Source organism: Perognathus longimembris, chromosome 28 (genome assembly GCF_023159225.1).
Source record: "Perognathus longimembris pacificus isolate PPM17 chromosome 28, ASM2315922v1, whole genome shotgun sequence".
Taxonomy (NCBI): domain Eukaryota; kingdom Metazoa; phylum Chordata; class Mammalia; order Rodentia; family Heteromyidae; genus Perognathus; species Perognathus longimembris.
In genome coordinates this window covers 109,436,440-109,454,414 of record NC_063188.1, presented here as the reverse complement: position 1 = coordinate 109,454,414, position 17,975 = coordinate 109,436,440, and the positions used below count along the sequence as shown (strand labels likewise).

Below are 17,975 nucleotides of genomic sequence, written 5' to 3'. Positions count from 1 at the left end.
TTCCATGAGGACCCTGGTGGTTAGAGCCTCTGAAAGAGAAGCTGCTGAGAGCAAATCCTTGCCTTGTGTCTTCCACAGTAATCCTGCCTTATCCCCAGAGCGGACTTGTAGGTAGGGAGATTGGCTCCCCTCCCCCCCCATTTCCCACATTCTGAAGCTACGCATTTGGTGTTTGTTGTTAGTTTGTGTGATCACCTTAGCCTTGACCTTGCCAGCCCACCCTTCCTTCTCTCTTGCACCTCACATTCAGGAAGATCGCTTCCTCCGAATTTCCTAATTTCTGTAGGTAAAGACTTGCTCTTTGTTTTTCTATGAAAACTTTCTTTCTAATTGTGTATGGACAGTTGTAGTATATAAATATGTGGCCTGTATCAAACCCAATCCTTCGCTCCCCTGCCAGGTCACTCCTGCCTTACTCAACCATCTGCCTTGTAGGAAGATTGCTTTCTCTAACTTTCTAATTTGTGTATTTAAGTAGTAGTTTTGCTTTATAAGAATCTCTTTGTTGGGCTGGGGATATGGCCTAGTGGCAAGAGTGCTTGCCTCATATACATGAAGCCCTGGGTTCGATTCCCCAGCACCACATATATAGAAAACGACCAGAAGTGGCGCTGTGGCTCAAGTGGCAAAAGAAGCCAGGGACAGCACTCAGGCCCTGAGTCCGAGGCCCAGGACTGGCAAAAAAAAAAAAAAAAAAGTATCTTTGTTTTTATTGTATATGCATAGTTTTTTTTTTATATAAGTTCTTTGTTGATAGCAAACCCTAGCCTTGTCTCCAGCAGCCTTATCTGACTTGGAGGAAGATTGCTTCCTCTAACTTCCTACTTTGTGTATTGCATCTTAGTTTATGTGACATTATTTGGTATAATGGATAGTTATTGTATATGATTATTTTGTTGATATCGTTAGATAAAGGTCAGGATCTCGGGGTGTCACATAGGAATAAGGACACCAGCTGGAAAGGAACTCTGGCAAGGCAGAGTTTTAAGTGTGCAGAAGGGTGGGTCGTCAGCCAAAAAAAATTTAGCAAGCAAGCACCCAAAGCCAGCAGGTGCTCCCTTTTTATCCCTAACCCAGCGGGCCCTGCCCCTCTGCTTGGATTGGCTGAGCACAGGTTCACACTCTGCAGAAGGGTGTGGTTTAATTAACAGAGCGTAATCAAAATTAAAGAAGCTTTTAGCAGAATGTCTTAATGTGAGGCTGGAGAAGGATGTAACTAAAATGTAATGAGCAAGGGCCAAGCCAGCCGGCCAGAGCAAGAACTTCTCAGAAAAACAATTCTCTCAAGATTAGCAGGAAGGAAGCAAACTATTTTAGTAGAAAAGAAGCTTTTCTCACAGTACCATACCCCAGCCATGCCCTGGCAGCCCAGGGAAAGACCTGACTTGCAGGAAGGAAATTGGTTTCCTGAAATTTCTTAATTGTTGGTGTTATGGAATTGTCCTTATTTTGTCTGATAAGAAAGGTTCGTGGTTTAGAAGTTACCTTTCTTTCTCACGAAGACTGTACATCTTGGGCTGGGAATATGGCCTAGTGGTAGAGTGCTTGCCTCATATACTTGAAGCCCTGGGTTCGATTCCTCAGCACCACATAAAGAGAAAAAGCTGAAAGTGGTGCTGTGGCTCAAGAGGTAGAGTGCTAGCCTTGAGCAAAAAGAAGCCAGGGACAGTGCTCAGGCCCTGAGTTCAAGCTCCAGGACTGGAAAAACAACAAAAAAAGGTGGTATGGTCCCAAGCATCTCCAGCCCCTTTATTGAGGCTGAGGCGGGAGGATGGAGAGTTATAGACCAGCTTAGGTTATAAGGTGAGATCCTGTGCCCAAAAACCAAGGGCTGGAGGGTGTAGCTCAGTGACAGAGCAGTGTTCAGTGAGACAACAGTCTTCAGCAGGTCCTGTGTTCTCTCTGTGTCACTGCAAAAGCAAAGAAGAAAGAGGAGGAGGAGGAAGAGGAGGAGGAGGAGGAGGAGGAGGAGGAGGAGGGAGAGGAGGAGGAGGAAGAGGAGGAGGAGGAAGAGGAGGAGGAGGAGGAGGAGGAGGAGGAGGAGGAAAAGAAGGAGGAGGAAAAGGAGGAAAAACACTTCATGGTCTCCACTATTGGTCTCTCTGGAGTATTGGTTTTTCTCCAAGAGACTTTTCCTTGTCTGAATTGTTTCCTGCACTTTCAGCTAATAAAATGAACATATTAAACCTGGAACCAGTGGCTCGTTTTAGTCAGGAGGCTGAGATCTGAGGATGCAGATTTCAAAGCTACCCCAAGCAGGAAAGTGTGTGAGTTTTATCTGTAGTTAACCACCAGAAAATCAGATATATCGTGTTGGTAGGATCCCTGTGCACATTAGAGCAAACAGGTACATGGAGGAGACAGAAAGCCTTTCCTCTTCTTCTTCCTCCTCCTCTACTTTCTCCTCTTCTTCTTCCTCCTCCTCCTCCTCCTCTTCCTTGTTTTTGTTGCTAGTTCTGGGGCTTGAACTCAACCCCTCCATTTTTTCCACTCAGGTCTGGTGCTCTACCACTTGAGTCACAGCTCCACTTCAGGCTTTTAATTGGAGATGAGAATGTCATGGACTTTCCTGCCCAAGTCGGCTTTCAACTGTGATCCACAGATCTCAGCCTCCTGAGTAGCTAGGATTACAGGAGTGAGTCACAGGTGCCTGGCTGTCTGCATTTTCTATGCTGTGATCCAAGTGCTTCGAGAGTGATCTGTTGGAAAAGACTCCATTTTAAAAATAATACAAGTTCCCCTCTTTTTGAGATGAGGCCTTGCAGTGCACTTGCTATGTAGCCCTAGATTAGAGTTTGAGACCTTCCTGCCTCCCGAGTGCTGAAATTATAGACAAGTGTCACTACACTCTGAGAGATGATTAAAGAATAGTTGTCCACCTAAAATTTCTTTCAATTCACTTATGTATTTGCTTTTGCAGAACTGGGGATCCAATCCAGGGCCCTTCCTTCAAGTGCTCTACCACTTGACCTGTGCTCCCAGCCCTTTTGTTCCTATTTTGTTTTTGAAACAAAGCCTCAGAAGTTTATCTCAGGGTGGCCTTAAACCTGTAATCCTTCTGCCTCTATTCCAATTAGCAGGAATTGGAGGCTTTGTTTCAAGCAGTACTAGGATTTGAACTCAAGGCCTTGTTCTTTTTTAGGTATACACTCTGCCACTTGTGTTACATCTCTAGCCCCTTTATGCTTCGGGGCCAGCCCTAGACCATAATCCTTCCACCTATAGCCTACTTCCGCGTATAGTACTTTTATAGGCTGGCCTACAGTCCTCTCAATTTCTGCCTCCCAAGTAGCAGATATTGTAGGGGTGAGCGCCACTGTGACCAGCCTGAATTTTATTTTTGAGACCAGAGTTTCCTAGGTTGGTTTGGAATTTCGGTATGTAGCCCTCACTGCCTCAGAAGTCACAGTTCTCTCACTGAATCTTGAGTTCTGAGATTACATTCCTCCCTTTATTAAAACAGCTTAAGTAACAATAAAGGATGCTGCAAAGAAATAGAGGAGACACGTGGGTTGGGCTTTCTTGGAAGGGAAGATTAGAGGCTCCTTTCCATGGAAATAACCAGCCAGCTACTTCTGCTGAGACTGAATGCCATAATCATGGTTTCAACCCCCTAAGAAATGATAAGGTGGATGAAGTACAGGTATTCTTACTATAAACAATTACAAGGATTTTTTTTTCTTTCCCTTTTGCTCTTTACTGTGGTTTGAACGGACTGCATTCTCACTGGCTTTTTCACTCAAGGATAGTGTCCTACTACTTGAGCCACATTTCCACTTCTGTCTCTGCTGATTAATTGGAGATAAGAATCAATCGTATGGGCTTTTCTTCCTGGGCTGGCTTTGAACTGTCATCCTCAGATCTTAGCCTGAGTAGCTAGGATTACAGGTGTGAGCTATTAGCCCCTCTTTTGTTTTGTTTTGTTTTAATATTTTATTTTATTTTTTGGTAGTACCAAGTTTAGACTCAGAGCCTTGCATTTGCTAGGCAAGTACTCTGTCACTTGAGTGAGACATGCGTCCAGCCTTGTTTCAGTCTTAAATGGAGAAATAACACTTAGGATTTCCTTCCTTCCTTCCTTCCTTCTTTCCTTCCTTCCTTCCCACGTGTGCTTGTATATTTATTGACATACTGGAGATCAAACCCATGGCTTCCCACACACAAGGCAAGCACTTCAAAAACTGAGCCATGTCCTCAGCATTAAATTTAAATCTTAAGTGACAGTTTGAATTTAATTACATTCTGAGGTTTCCCCACCTCACCCTTTTAGTTTAAACAATAGTTTAAAAATTAAAAGATCATTGATTTCTAGCAAGAGCGGGAAACAACATCTAAGTTGAAACACACTAATCTAGAAATCTTTCATGAATCTCCCCCAACACTTCCTCCCCCCCCACCCAAGATATCATTCATGTGGATAATGTAATTGCATGAATCTTCTCTGAGCTTCGCTAGTTCACCCTGCCTAGGAACCATGGAAGAAAGCTGGATAGGAATTCCAGACATTAGAATGCAGAATAAAGCACATCAATAGCCTGGTTGTGCCCCTGTGATCCCAGCACACAAAAATTCTGCCCTTTGAACTGTGTAGGGTCTTAGCAGGGTAATGTGACTGTTTGCTCCTGTTAGTCCGTCTAATTACTTACTGCTCAGTACCTGTGTGGAAAGAGATTACTCTAAGCCAAATGCTTCCCAATGTCTCCTTCAGAATGACACTTTGAACAACTTGCTTGTTGAGATCCCAGTCCTTCCGTATTCTCTGGATCAGAGGAGGAGATGTGGTGTTGGCTTTCATCAAATGATGGAAGCAGTTTCCCATTTTTTGAATGAAGTACCCCACTTTCAGATTATTTCTCCTGATTCAGAGTTTACTGTTCTTGCAATGAGAGCTTTGGTGGGGGGGGAGATTTCCTGAAATGTAAAGGTAACAAAGGTTAGAGAGGAATTATAAACTTGGAATCGGTTTTTAAGGGTTCTCTCTGAAACTTCAAGTTGCTAAAAGATTCTCTTTAAGGGTCACTATTAAAGGGGAAAAAATAAGGCCACACTGCCAAAAGATCAAAGGAATCATGAAGTGTTTTTTTTTCTTTTTTGCTCAAGGTCAGTGTTCTACCACTTGAGCCTACAGCTCCCAGTTTTGGCTTTTTGGTGGTTAATTGGAGATAAGAGTCTTATGGGCTTTCCTGCCTGGGCTGGCTTCAGGTCTCTCTTTCTCTGTCTCTGTCTCTGTCTCTGTCTCTGTCTTTCTCTCTCCCTCTCACACACACATACACACATATATATGCATATTATAAAATATATATTTTATCATCTATAGAGTATAGGCATGAGCCACTAGCACCTGGCTTTCTTCTCTCCCCCTCCCCTTATCCTCTCCCCTTTCCCCCCTCTAACTGTCTGTCCTCCTCCCTCTTGGGTTGCTAAGGATGAAGCCCAGGCACTGGTGCTAGGCAAGTGCTCTACCTCTGAGCCCCACCAGCAGCTGAATGGAGTCTGCATTTGAACCTAGCTTCCTTTGCTAGGTTGTTTAGTGCGGTGAGTCCCCTCACAGACACTCTGGATTCAATGTGTTGATTCCTTCTTGCTTCAGGCAGGCTGCACATGAAGTGGTATCATGACATTTTTCTCTACAAAAATATTTTGGCATTTCACACTGTGGTGAGAATTTTCTTGTTATTTTGTTCCCATCAACTCAAGGAATGAGAAAAAGAATGAGCCAGCATTTGAAAAAAAGTTACCTTGTAACTTCCTCTCCTCTTCCTGTGTTTATATCCACCCTGATAAGAGTGCAACCTTGTATATAGCTAGCTAGCTCTTTCTCCAGTAACCCAGTGTCAAAGGCATTTGTGCAGCTCCACAAAAGTGTGCATTTCCTAATTAAAAAAAAAATCGGATACTCACTTTGTATTTCTGGTGCAATAAAAGAGGTGTGTGTGTGTGTGTGTGTGTGTGTGTGTGTGTGTGTGTGTGTGTGTTGACAAAGTAATTTAGGGGCTTCCCTTTCAACCAGTATGTTTTGACCCTCCACGAACATTTTAATCAGTTGGACACCCCTTTTTCTTTCCATGTGCATGGGACAGAACCTGGGGTCTCATACCTACTAAGCAAGTGCTCTCCCCGCCGCCAGCCTGCTAGCACCTTGAGTTTTAAGGGCTCCAGGTGATTCTGTCAGCAGCCCAAGCAGACAGCCAGCCTGCTTGGATGTGCCTTATATGCGTGCCCTTCTCCTCCTTGGGATGAGGACATGTGTTGTGCAAGGATTTTGCGGTGCAGGCCTGGGCTTCGGTGGGGGTCAGCATCTCTGCGGCACTCCCCAGTGCCAGCCATATTTAAGATTGTCATTGGTTGTGTCACACATAGATCTTCGTCCAATCCAAGGCATACCTTTGCTTCCTGCGCCATCTTCGTGTGGCCATTGTGTTTTCCAAGCTCCGTCTGTGGTGTCAGGAGTCATGCATGCATTTGAGTAGCCTAGTGAGTGTCCAGTGTGGGGTGACACAATACATTAGACAGACTTTTCAATAACACAAGGCTATGGTAACATCTAAATCTTATTCCAAGAAGCCTTCCTTTGATGACTATCACTTTACTCCTCCCTCTTTAAAATAAACTGCCGTTACTTTATTTCTATTTTTGGTGCTGGGAATTCAATCCAGGGCCTCATGCAGACTTAAAAAAATTGCTCTGTTCCCAAGACTAACTTTATTGTTATCTCTTACTGGTCATTTGGATACGACAGCAAAAGGTCCCTACAAATAAATGCTCACCTTTCAGAGAGTGAGCAGGATGAAAACTCCTGTAATTTCTGATGCTTTTTTTCGTTGCTCTGAGCTTGGGTCTCTTAGCTTTTCCACTCCACGATGGCACTCTACCACTTGAGCCACAACTCTTACTTCCAGCCTTTGCTGTTTGATTGGAGATAAAAGTCTTAACAGACTTTCCTGCTCACTCTGGCTTTGGAACCTCTGTCCCAGATCTCAGCCTCCCGAATAGCTAGAGCTACAGGTGCGAGCCACCAGCAGCACCTGGCTCTCTAGCACTTTCGAAATGTGGACAGTGGGAAAGAATGCTGAGCCTTGGGGCCTCTGGTTAGCCTTACAAAGAATGTAAAAACTGCTGAAGAAAGGGCAGGTGACATTTCCTCCTGTGCATTAGATTGCAACCCTGACTGCAAACTCAGGTCACGCAGGGAAGGGGAAACTATGCCTTATTGTTGACACCAGCCTAAATCCAGACTGAATCAGTCAGGGTACTGGGGCTAGGCCCCAGGGAGCAGAGATTTTAAAGCTCACCAGGTGTTGAATGGTCCCCATTCTGTAGCATTATATGAGGAAGGGGTGATCCCTTTGAGAGGTGGATTCTGGAGGGGACCTGTGGCTCACATTTATAATCCTAACTACTCAGGAGGCTGAGATCTGAGGATCACAGTTCAAAGCAGGCAGCTCAGGCAGGAAAGTGTGAGACACTTATCCCTAATTCACCACCAAAAAAGCCAGAGGTGGGTGGACCTGTGGCTCAAGTGGTAGAGTCTTTGAGTAACAAAGCTCAGGCGACAGTGTCCAGGCCCTCAGTTCAAGCTCTAGGGACCTGCATTTCAAAAAAAGAGGTGGGGGCTGGGAATATGGCCTAGTGGCAAGAGTGCTTGCCTCGTATACATGAAGCCTCGTATACATGATTCCCCAGCACCACATATATAGAAAATGGCCAGAAGTGGCACTGTGGCTCAAGAGGCCAAGTGCTAGCCTTGAGCAAAAAGAAGCCAGGGACAGAGCTCAGGCCGAGTCCAAGGCCCAGGACTGGCAAAAAAAAATAAAATAAAATATGAAAAAAAAAAGAGGTGGAACCTAGTGGAAGGAAGTTAGGTGACTGAGTACATACGCTTGAAGGGAATATCGTTCCCATCCCAATTCTCCTGCACTCTTGTCTTTTCACTCAAGGCTGGTGTTCCACCACTTGTGCCCTACTCCATATCAGGCTTTTTGCTAGTTAATGGAAGGTAAGTGTCTTGGGACACATCTCTCTTTGTTTTCAAGCAGCTTTGGGACAGGTAGCTTCCTCTGCCATGTGCCCTTCCTCCTTGATGTGCCCTTCTTCCAAGGGGAATGAGGCCAAGTGACCAGGGACTGAAAATTCTTGAGACTGAGGCAAGAATGAACCTCAACTCCTGATAAGATACTGATCTCAGGTATTTTGTTACAGTAACACAACGCTAACAAACATACCAGGAGAGTCCAGTGTGCGTGCCATGTGGGCAATCACCATGTTAATGTTTTAGCATGAACTCTGGTGAGGAGGCTGCTTTGGTTTCTTCTGGGCTTTTGCAGTAAAGGGGTCACAGAAAGGGAAAAGGGCGGTCTCTACTGAAGCTGGAACTCCCAGAGTTTTAAGCAGCAAATTCCAAAGCCTGTGGAATGTATTTTTCCTCTTTGGAAGCCACAGGGCAAAGGAGAGAGCAGTAGATAAGAGTGGACTTAAAGTTCTGCTGAGCCAGGAGGTAGAGGAACAAGCAGGCCTTCATTCCACTAAGGAAGGATGGGGCCTTTGCCTCGCTTGGGTGATGAATGGGCCTATGGACAGTGAAGATTTCCAGCCGTTGCCTGTGGCTCACACCTGTAATACCAGCTACTTCGGAGGCTGGGGTCTGAGGATCACAGCCCAAAGCCAGCCTGGGCAGAAAAGTCTGTGAGACTCCTACCCCTAATTAACCACACACAAAAAAAAGCCAGAAGAAGTAGAGCTGTAGCTCAAGAGGTAGAACACTAGCTTTGAGCAAAGAATGCTCAGGGACAGCACTGTGGCCCTGAGTTCAACCCCCCAGGACTGGCACACACAGAAAAGCTTCTCTCTCTATGTGTGTGTATGTATATATGTGTGTTTATATTTGTGATTTGTTCCTTTTTTTTTTTTTTTTTTTGTCGGTCGTGTGGCTTGAACTCTGGGCCTGAGCTCTGTCCCTGAGCTCTTCAGCTCAAGGGTAGTGCTCTACCACTTGAGCTACAGTGCCACTTCCAGTTTTCTGGTGGTTAATTGGAAATAAGAGTCTCATGGGCTTTCCTTCCCAGGCTGGCTTTGAACTGTGATCCTCAGATCTCAGCCTCCTGAGTAGCTAGGATTACAGGTGTGAGACACCAGCGCCCGGCACAGGTAATTTTTTTCTCTACTATGCAAACACCTCAGAGAAAGAATTGAAAAGGAAGAAAAATCTGCTGGGCTGTGTTCCTCGCATTTTAATATGAAAGTGTGCATAGCACAGAAATTCTTTCTGAGGGATGCTTGATACCTTGGTGTCCTTGGTATCTTCCTGTAAGTTCACAAGTAATTTAGGCAGTTTACTTTGACATTCTTTGGGAGGCATTGAAAGCGCTGTTCAGAAAGAAAATGGAGCCCAGAGCGCAGAGGGGCTGGCGGCAGTGGCTCCTGGGGTTTAGCCTTGGAGACAGCATTTCTGCTGGTTCCACCGAATGCCCACGGCTGACCACGGCTGACCGGGACACACAGAATGAAAGCTGTTGAAAGTACACAGAGCCTACCCTATACCTTAGTGGAGTGGTGAGGGGCCTATGTCTGCCTGGCTGGAGTTGTTCTGAAATTTCACCCAGCACGAAAAACCAAGTGTGTCCTGTTTGGCCAGTTGGCTTTCTGCTAAAGCACTAGAGAAGAGATTCTAATAGATCTTCCAGGAATTTATCTTCATAAAAAGAAGGGCTGTCCCGTTAATCTTGCAGATTATTCTTTGATGGGGAAGAATTCAGTGCCAATATTTACTGTAAATATACTAACCACATTATTTTCATTTCCAAACTGGAAACAAGGAAGTTTGACCCACAATACCAAAGATGCTAAGCTTTGGGATTGTTTGGCATACCAGAGGTTCACAGGAAAAAGGCATGGGTTGTGTATATGCACATGTGTTTTTTGTATGTGTTTGTGTGTTATTGTTGGGTTGTTTTTTGTTTGGTTTTTTTTTTTGCTTGAACTGGGAGCCTAGGCACTGTCCTTTAGCATTTTTTCTGCCCAAGGCACCAGGTGCTCTACTACTTTAGCCACTTCCACTTCCAGCGTTTTTCTGGTTTATTAGGGATAAGGCTCTATGAGACTTTCCTTCCCAGGCTGGCTTTGAATGACCATCTTCAAATCTCAGCTTGAGTAGCTACAGGCGTGAGCCACGGACACCAACATATAGATGTGTATGTGGCATAGTTTTGGAACTAGCCCATCTGTGTTCCTGCCCTCCAGTAAAGTGCTTTGTAGCGTTTTCAAGGTGTATTTGAGGGAAAATATTACAACAAGTCCTTCTGAGTTGGTAGTCAGAAGTGAGTTGGCACAGTCAGGGAACACATCCAGAAGGCCTGTGGCTTATAGCAGGAGCATATGCTTGGATAATCCTGATTTTACACAAGAGACCTTCTTCTGGGGCTTTGGAAGGGCACCAGCCTTGCCCTAGGGACTGGATGGACTAGCCCACCTCGTTCTGCCTGCCCTTCCTCTGGGTTCTGAAGAGAGGTTTTGTTTGGAAGATAAACAACCTTTCACAGTGTAAAAAGCTGGTTGGAGCTGGAGTTCCCCAGTGTGTTTGGAATGGAGCCTGGAAGCTTTGTTACGCAGGCCACCTTCCCTGGAGCTATGGTATCTCCACAGAGGTATTTTCCTGTGGCTCCTGACAGCCTGCAGATCTGGTAGGGCTGGGTAAGGGAGCATGTGGAAATTGGAGCCAAGGTAGCTTGGTAGGTCAAGGTAGCTGACCTAAAGTAGAGAGGCTTTGAGTTCCTTTGTCTCAGCTTCCCTCTCCTCTTGACAGGTGACCTCAGAGAATAGGAATTAAGCTCTGTAAAATGGGAATGAAAGCCTTGCAGCCTTGTTTTGGGTGTCTGGACCTGGCACTTAGACAACGCTTGGTAGAATAGGACCAGATGATTAAGAACATTTCAGACCCCACTTAGATTGAGGCTTGGCGTCAGAGCCTTGAGCTCTCAGTTGAATTGTGCTCAAGGCTGGTATTCCACTGTGGTGACAGCTCCACTTCTGCCTTTTAGCTGGCTAGTTGGAGATGAGAGTTTCACAGATTTTTTTTGTCCAAGGCTGGCTTGGAACTATGATCCTCAGGTTTCAGCCTCTTGAGTATCTAGGATTACAGGTGTGTCCTTTTTCTTTTGAAATTTAATGGAGGGGCTTAATTTCCAAACTTTCCTGCCTATTAAAGTTCACCCACTTAAAGTGTTCCCGTTCTGCAGCTTTTAGTAAATTCAGAATTGTACACCCATTACCACAATCCAATTCGAGAACATTTCTATCACCCCTCATTCCCCAGAGGCCCCAAGTTCAAGGATGAACATCAACACACACACACACACATACACACACACACACACACACACACACTATTGTTGAGTACTGTTGTCTTGTGAGCACGGATCACATCAGTTCACCAGCTAATGGGGTTTTTCCTTGTTTCCCCTGCCCCCAGACCTGCGTGGGTAATTCTCCACCCTCCCTGGGCCCAGAGGACATGGGCCAGGCCTAGGAATGTCTTAAGTTTGTGGCTTGGGGGAGGTAGATCATTAAAGTTCTTAGACTAGAAACCCCATCTTTGCTTGTGCTCTAGGATGGGTTTTTTAATATGTATTGTAGAATTGTTCAGAAACTCATAAGCCAAGCAATGTGAAAAATGTGTTTCATATTGCCTCTCCCTCGCCCCAGGAAGTAACTCCTAATTCTTGTCATATAGAAAAAAAAAGCTGCATCTTCATGAACCTGACAGTGGAATGGGCAAAGCTTTCTGCAAATCCCCTGGGTGGTTTATGAGGAGATTAAAACCATGTGCTGTTCCAGGGTCTTGTCCCATCCCGTCTCCTCATCCCAGCTCCATGGTGAGCAATGTGTAAGATAACTTGGGGGAAAAAAATCATTGCTTCAGAAGTGTGGCAGTGGACTGTACTCTGAAATAGTTGCTCATAGTTTTGCTCTTAGTTTCATTTGTAAAGACCAAAACAAGTGGTCAGGCACCTGCTGTATGGGCCAGGTATCTGATGCTTTATCTGCTTGAACCAAGGTACTGCCCTGTACCCCCTTTCTTTTTTGTGCCAATACAAAGACTGAATTCAAGGCCTTGCATTTGCTGGTTAATTGGAACTATGAGTCCCAGGGAGTTTTCTGCCTGGGGTTAGCTTTGAACCAGGATCCTTATATATCTCAGCTTCCTGAACAGCTAGGAGTATAGGCATGAGCCACTGGCACCCAGCTCTTATTTGGGTTTCTGTAGCAACAAGTTGGCTTGGAAAAGTCCATATTTTCCACTGGTCCCCTTCTAGGACAGTATTTCCACTGATCACCTTTTTGTCATGTGTATTTCCTGGCCAGATCTGGAATGGTGCTTGTCTTGCCATAAGGGCAGAGAATTCCCTCATTATCCTAGCTTTTTTTTGCACAAAGCTAGCAACGCTATCACTTTAGCCACAGGTCCACTTTTGGCTTTTTAGTAGGTGATTTGCGATAAGAGTCTCATGGACTTTCCTGCCTGGCCTGGCTTTCAATCACAGTCCTCAGATCTCAGTCAGGATTACAGGTGTGAGCCACTGACACTCAGCCTTCTCTAAATATTATACAGATGGCCTTTTATAGCAAATAACTTCTGCCTGGTTCCTTTCACTCCAAGTAATTACTTTGAGCTCCTTGTCAATTATGTCTGTCCCTCATTCCTGCTTATTGCTGTGGAATGTGAGGACTATGAGCTGGTCAAATGGCACTTCACATGCTGGGAGGTTTTCTTTCTTTTTTATTCATTGAGCCAGTCCTGGGGCTGGAACTCATGGCCTGGGTACTGTCCTTGAGCTTTATTGTTCAAGGCTAACATTTCCAGCTTTTTTTTCTTTAGTGGTTCGTTGGAGATAAGAGTCTCATAGACTTTTCTGCCGGGGCTGGCTTCAAACCTCAATCCTCAGATCCTCAGATCTCTGTTTCCCGAGTAGCTAGGATTACAGGCGTGAACCTCCCACCTGGGAATGTTTTCTTTTATTATTTCTGTCTTAGAAAATAGTTGGGAGGAGAGCCCACAGGGAGAACCAAGACAGTTTTCTCTTGTTTGTAGAGACCATGCCGTTCCCCCTGAAGGCCAGCATTATCCTTTGTCGTGCATGCACACGCGTGCGTGCTGGAGATAGAATCCAGGGCCTCATGCGTGCTAGGCAAGTGCTCTACTGCAGAGCTCTATCCATAACCCTGCTTTTTCCTTCTCATTCCTGAGTTCATTTGAAATGCCACAGAAGTCTACAACCTTGACTTCTTCACTTTCCAAGTTTAGATAAGACTTTTTTTCCTGCCATATTTGAGGTCAAGGGAGAAAATATCTCCTTCATTTTATCACCAGGAGAAGAACATGGAAAGTTTTCAGGCTGTTGAGAAGTACAAAGTGAATTTGGAGAGAGTAGCTACGGGCGTACATTTCCTTTTAATGCACCGTTTCCAAAGCCTCTTTTTAAAATTTAAAGGATGTCTGTATATTCTGAGAGGAAATCTTACGATGGGAAAATATTAACTGGGCTCCAGTGGCTCACAGCTATAATCCTTGAAGTTTAAGTGAGTGAGATTTAAGGATCCCGGCTTAAAGCTAACCTGGGCAGAAAGGTCTGTGAGACTTTAGCCCCCCCCAAAACTGGCTTGAGTGGTAGAGAGCCAGCCTTGAGCTTAGACATTGAGGGGCAGTGCCCCAATCCAGAGTTCAAGTCCTAGCACTGAGTGAGAATTGGTTAAAATTCCTATCAATACTTGACAGAAAACAAAAACCTTCACTGAATGGCCCAAATCCATTGCTGCTGGTATTTTCACAGTTGCTAAGTGAAAACAGACTCAAGAGTTCTGTGGAATTGGTCCTATTCTGAACAGTTACATAGTTCAAGCTGCTGTTTATGAGGAGTTTATAGTAGACAAACGGCTTCTAATTTAATGTAAAACTACACGTGCCACAGGGAAGGAGATAGTATACCAAGATACCACATTTTATTGCTCTGTGCTTTTATGTAAAAAACAGTTGTAGCAAATACTAGTTTACAAGAAAGCAGGTAAATATTGTACCCAACTTGATTTGCAAAACACTGCCTTTCCCCGTATATTTCTGAAACCTGAAATATTTCTCTTTTTGTTGTAAAAAATGTTCTTTGTATTGGCATGGCCATTAATATAGTACAATGTATATAGACAAGGAATTGCATGATGCATAAAAATCCTACATATGAGCATTGTACAAGTTATTATTAGTTTTTGTGCCAGTACTGGAGCCGGAACTCAGGGCCTTGAGAGCGCCCTTACCCTTTTTTGCTTCCAGGCTGGTGCTCTACCATTTGAGCCTCAGCTCCACCTCTGGCTTTTAGCTGGTTAGCTGAACTAAGAGTCTCATGGACTTTCTTGCTGGAGGCTGGCTTTGAACTGCTATCCTCAGATCTCAGCCTCCTGAGTAGCTAGGATTTGGGGGTTGAGCCACTGGCACCCAGCCAGAGAATTTACTTTCTTTTTCTTTTTTTTTTTTTTTTTAAGCCAGGCATGTTTTGTACTTGTGTTGGTCCTGGCATTTTTTCACTTATTGGTTGAACAGGCACCTAAAGGCATTATGGGAAGAAGCGGCAATTGAGCAGAAGCCCGGGGCACTCTGGGAACAAGAAGTACACGATGAGACCACGCGTTATCTGTGGGCGTATGTCTGGCCATTTTTTATCCCTATCTATTTGCTTTTCTTCTCTCACCACACAAAAAGCTCACAAGCCACCCAGGCTCAGGAATGCCCTAGCATTCCACAGCTGGGTTGAGGTCAGGACCTAGGATGCCTCTGGTTGTGTCTGTTTCTGGCTCTTGTCTCCCCCCCCCCCCCCCCCCCACCACCAATTTTCCTTCCCCATTGCCTTGCCTGGGAATGAGGCAGGCCTGTCTGGGAGGAGGGGCATTGGCAGAAGGAGGAAAAAACTGGAATTTGTTCCCAGAGTTGACTGAGGCTTGCTTCCCTCCCTTTGTTGGCTCCTCCCTTTGCTGACATGGTCTGGTTCATCTGAGAAACCTGAAAGACCAGTTACAGCTGGTTAGAATTGAGGGGACTAGTTCTTCTCATGATTAGTATGTTATCCTGGCACGTGCATCCAAGCAATGAACCCTTCAATGTTGTTAGATAATTTTTTTTTGTTAACTGAAGCCCATGCATTATTCTGATTTTCTTGAGTTTCCCCTTAAGGGCCTTTTCCTGTTTAAGTATTATTATTTTTATTTAATCCCAAGGACACCACAATACATTTAATCTCTTCTGCTTAGGTGTTTGTAAACTGCTTCTCTCTTGGGATTTTTCTGATTTTTTTTTTAATTTGGCGGGAAGAAGACTGTTGCGGAATAAAGGGCCATTTTCATGGCACATTCTATTTGCATTTAATGTATGTGTGCATGCATGCATGTGTATGTATGCATGTGTATGTATGCATGCATGTATGCATCTATTCCCTCTATCCTGTGTCCATCTATCTGCTCATAAATGCACTTTTTTTATCTTCATTTTCTGTTTCCTTTCCCTTTTCCCTCTCCTCTCCCCCCCCAAAAAAAAACTCTCACAGCTGCCATAAGCTGAATATATAAATGGAAACGTGTGGCTGCTTTACAAAATATTTATAAACACAGGTGGCAGGCTGTCATTTGCCAAGCCCTTCCTCTACTGCAGAACTGTTACTGTTTTTTCTCCTAAGATTTTTTTTTCCTCTTTTTTTGCTTTTCTAGGAAAGTCTGTCTCATTTGTTCGTTTGTTCATATCTACTCTTGGGCACCTCCTCTGCTTTGTAGTTAGTCATTCAAGAGTGTTCTTAAGGGATGTTTTGGAGAGAGGGAGAGCCACCCCTGAGCTAGCCTGAGCAATTAGTCAAGGTCTTCCCTCCTCTCCCTCCCCCCATCACTCCTGCCCACCACAAGGAACTAGCTTTCTCAAACTACAGGGAGTCTTTTCAAGCTAACGCCATGCCTCCCACCACCACCACCACCACCACCACCCCCTGCCTTCCTCTTGCTTTTTCTCTGCTCTCTTTTTGGAAAACAGAAGCCTTTTATGTCTTTACTTGGAAGGATTGGTGGAGGGGAAGAGGGAGGAACTTCCTGAAAGAAAAGGCTCAGGGCCTTAGGATGGAGTCCTCCTGTGGGCTCCGGCCTTTCTCTATCTCTCCACACATCAGGGGAAAAGTTCTGCTTCAGCCATCGAGGCCTGTTCTCCCCCGGGCCCCCCTTCTTCCACAGTGAGCGCGAAAGTACATGTCAGACCTGGGAGTGTGGCTCCGTTTTCGCATTGTAAGTCTCGCGCGTGCGCTGTCGCCCATTCTGTTTTACCCCGTTCTAAGTCTCGCGCGTGTCGCCCACTGTGTTTTTCCCGTGGCAAGCCTCGCGCGTGTCGCCCACTGTGTTTTTCCTGTGGCAAGTCTCGCACTTGCGCTGTCGCCCACTGTGCTTTTTTCCCATCGCAAGTCTCGCGCTTGGGCTGTCGCCCACTGTTTTTCCTTTTCTAAGTCTCGCGCGTGCGCCGTCACCCACTGTGTTGTTCCCGTTGTAAGTCTCGCGTGTGCGCTGTTGCCCACTCTGCTCCCCCCTCCGCCGTTATAGTCTCTGTTTACGCCGTCGCAAGTCTTGTGCAAGCGCTTTGCCCACTCCTTTTTCCCGTTGCAGGTCTCCCGCTTGCACTGTCGCCCACTGTGTTGTTCCCTTTCTAAGTCTCGCGCGTGCACTATCACTTTTTCACGTGGCAAGTCTCGTGCTTGCGCTGTCATCCATTCTGTTTTTCCCGTTCTGTCTCACCTGTGCGCTGCCGCCCACTCTGTTTCCTGTCGCAAGTCTCGCGCATGCGCTGTTGCACACTGTGTTCCCCTTGCAAGTCTCGCGTGTGTCGCCCAGTGTTTTCCCCCTTGCAAGTCTCTCGCGTGCGCTGTAACCCACTTTGCCCCCAACTTGTCTCCCGCGCATGCGCTCTCGCCCACTGTTTCCCCTTGCAAGTCTCGCGTGTCGCCCACTGTTTTTCCCCTTGAAAGTCTCGTGCGTGCGCTGCCGCCCACTCTGTTCTCCCCCCGCCAAGTGTCGCGCATGAGCTGTTGCCCACTGTTTCCCCCCTAAATGTCGCGCGTGCTCTGTCGCCCACTGTTTTCCCGTCAAAAGTCTCACGCATGCGCTGTCACCCACTGTTTTTCCCCTTGCAAGTCTCGCGGGTGCGCTGTCGCCCACTCTGTTTTTTCCCGTTCTAAGTCTCGCGCGTGTGCTATCGCCCACTCTGTTCTTCCCATTCCAACTCTCGCGCATGTGCTGTCGCCGTCTCTGGTTTTCCCATTGCAAGTCTCGCGCTGGTGCCTTCACCCACTGTGTTGTTCGCATTGTAAGTCTCGCGTTTGCGCTGTCTCCCATTGTTTCCCCATTCTAAGTCTCACGCATGTGCGGCCACCCACTGTTTCCTGGCACAAGTCTCGCGCGTGTGCTGTCGCCCACTCTGTTCTTTCCCCCCCCCTTTTAAGTGTCGCGCGCACCCTGTTGCCCACTCTGTTTTTCACATGGCAAGTCTCGCGCGTGCTCTGTCGCCCACTGTTTTCCCGTCAAAAGTCTCACGCATGCGCTGTCACCCACTGTTTTTCCCCTTGCAAGTCTCGCGGGTACGCTGTCGCCCACTCTGTTTTTTCCCGTTCTAAGTCTGGCGCGTGTGCTGTCTCCGTCTCTGGTTTTCCCATTGCAAGTCTCGCGCTTGCGCCGTCAACCACTGTGTTGTTCGCGTTGTAAGTCTCGCGAGTACGCTGTTTCCCACTCTGCCCCCCCCCCATAAGTCTCGCGTTTGTGCTGTCTCCCATTCTGTTTTCCCCATGCTAAGTCTCACGCATGCGCGGCCACCCACTGTTTCCTGTCGCAAGTCTAGCGCGTGCGCATCGCAAGTCTCATGCGTGCGCTGTCGCTGGCTCTGTTTTGCCCTTTCTAAGTCTAGCACATGCACTGTC

The 17,975-nt window shown here is 46.1% G+C and overlaps 1 protein-coding gene across 1 annotated transcript in view; it reads left to right on the top strand.

The window, feature by feature from the left end:
• Positions 1–17,293: 17,293 nt before the first annotated feature.
• The window catches only part of Shroom2 (shroom family member 2), a 71,060-nt gene continuing 70,378 nt past the window's right edge, over positions 17,294–17,975 (top strand). Inside the window, exon 1 of the mRNA XM_048335499.1 lies at positions 17,294–17,368. Within this exon, the coding sequence (XP_048191456.1) occupies positions 17,294–17,368 (75 nt within the window). The remainder of the gene's footprint in view (positions 17,369–17,975) is intronic.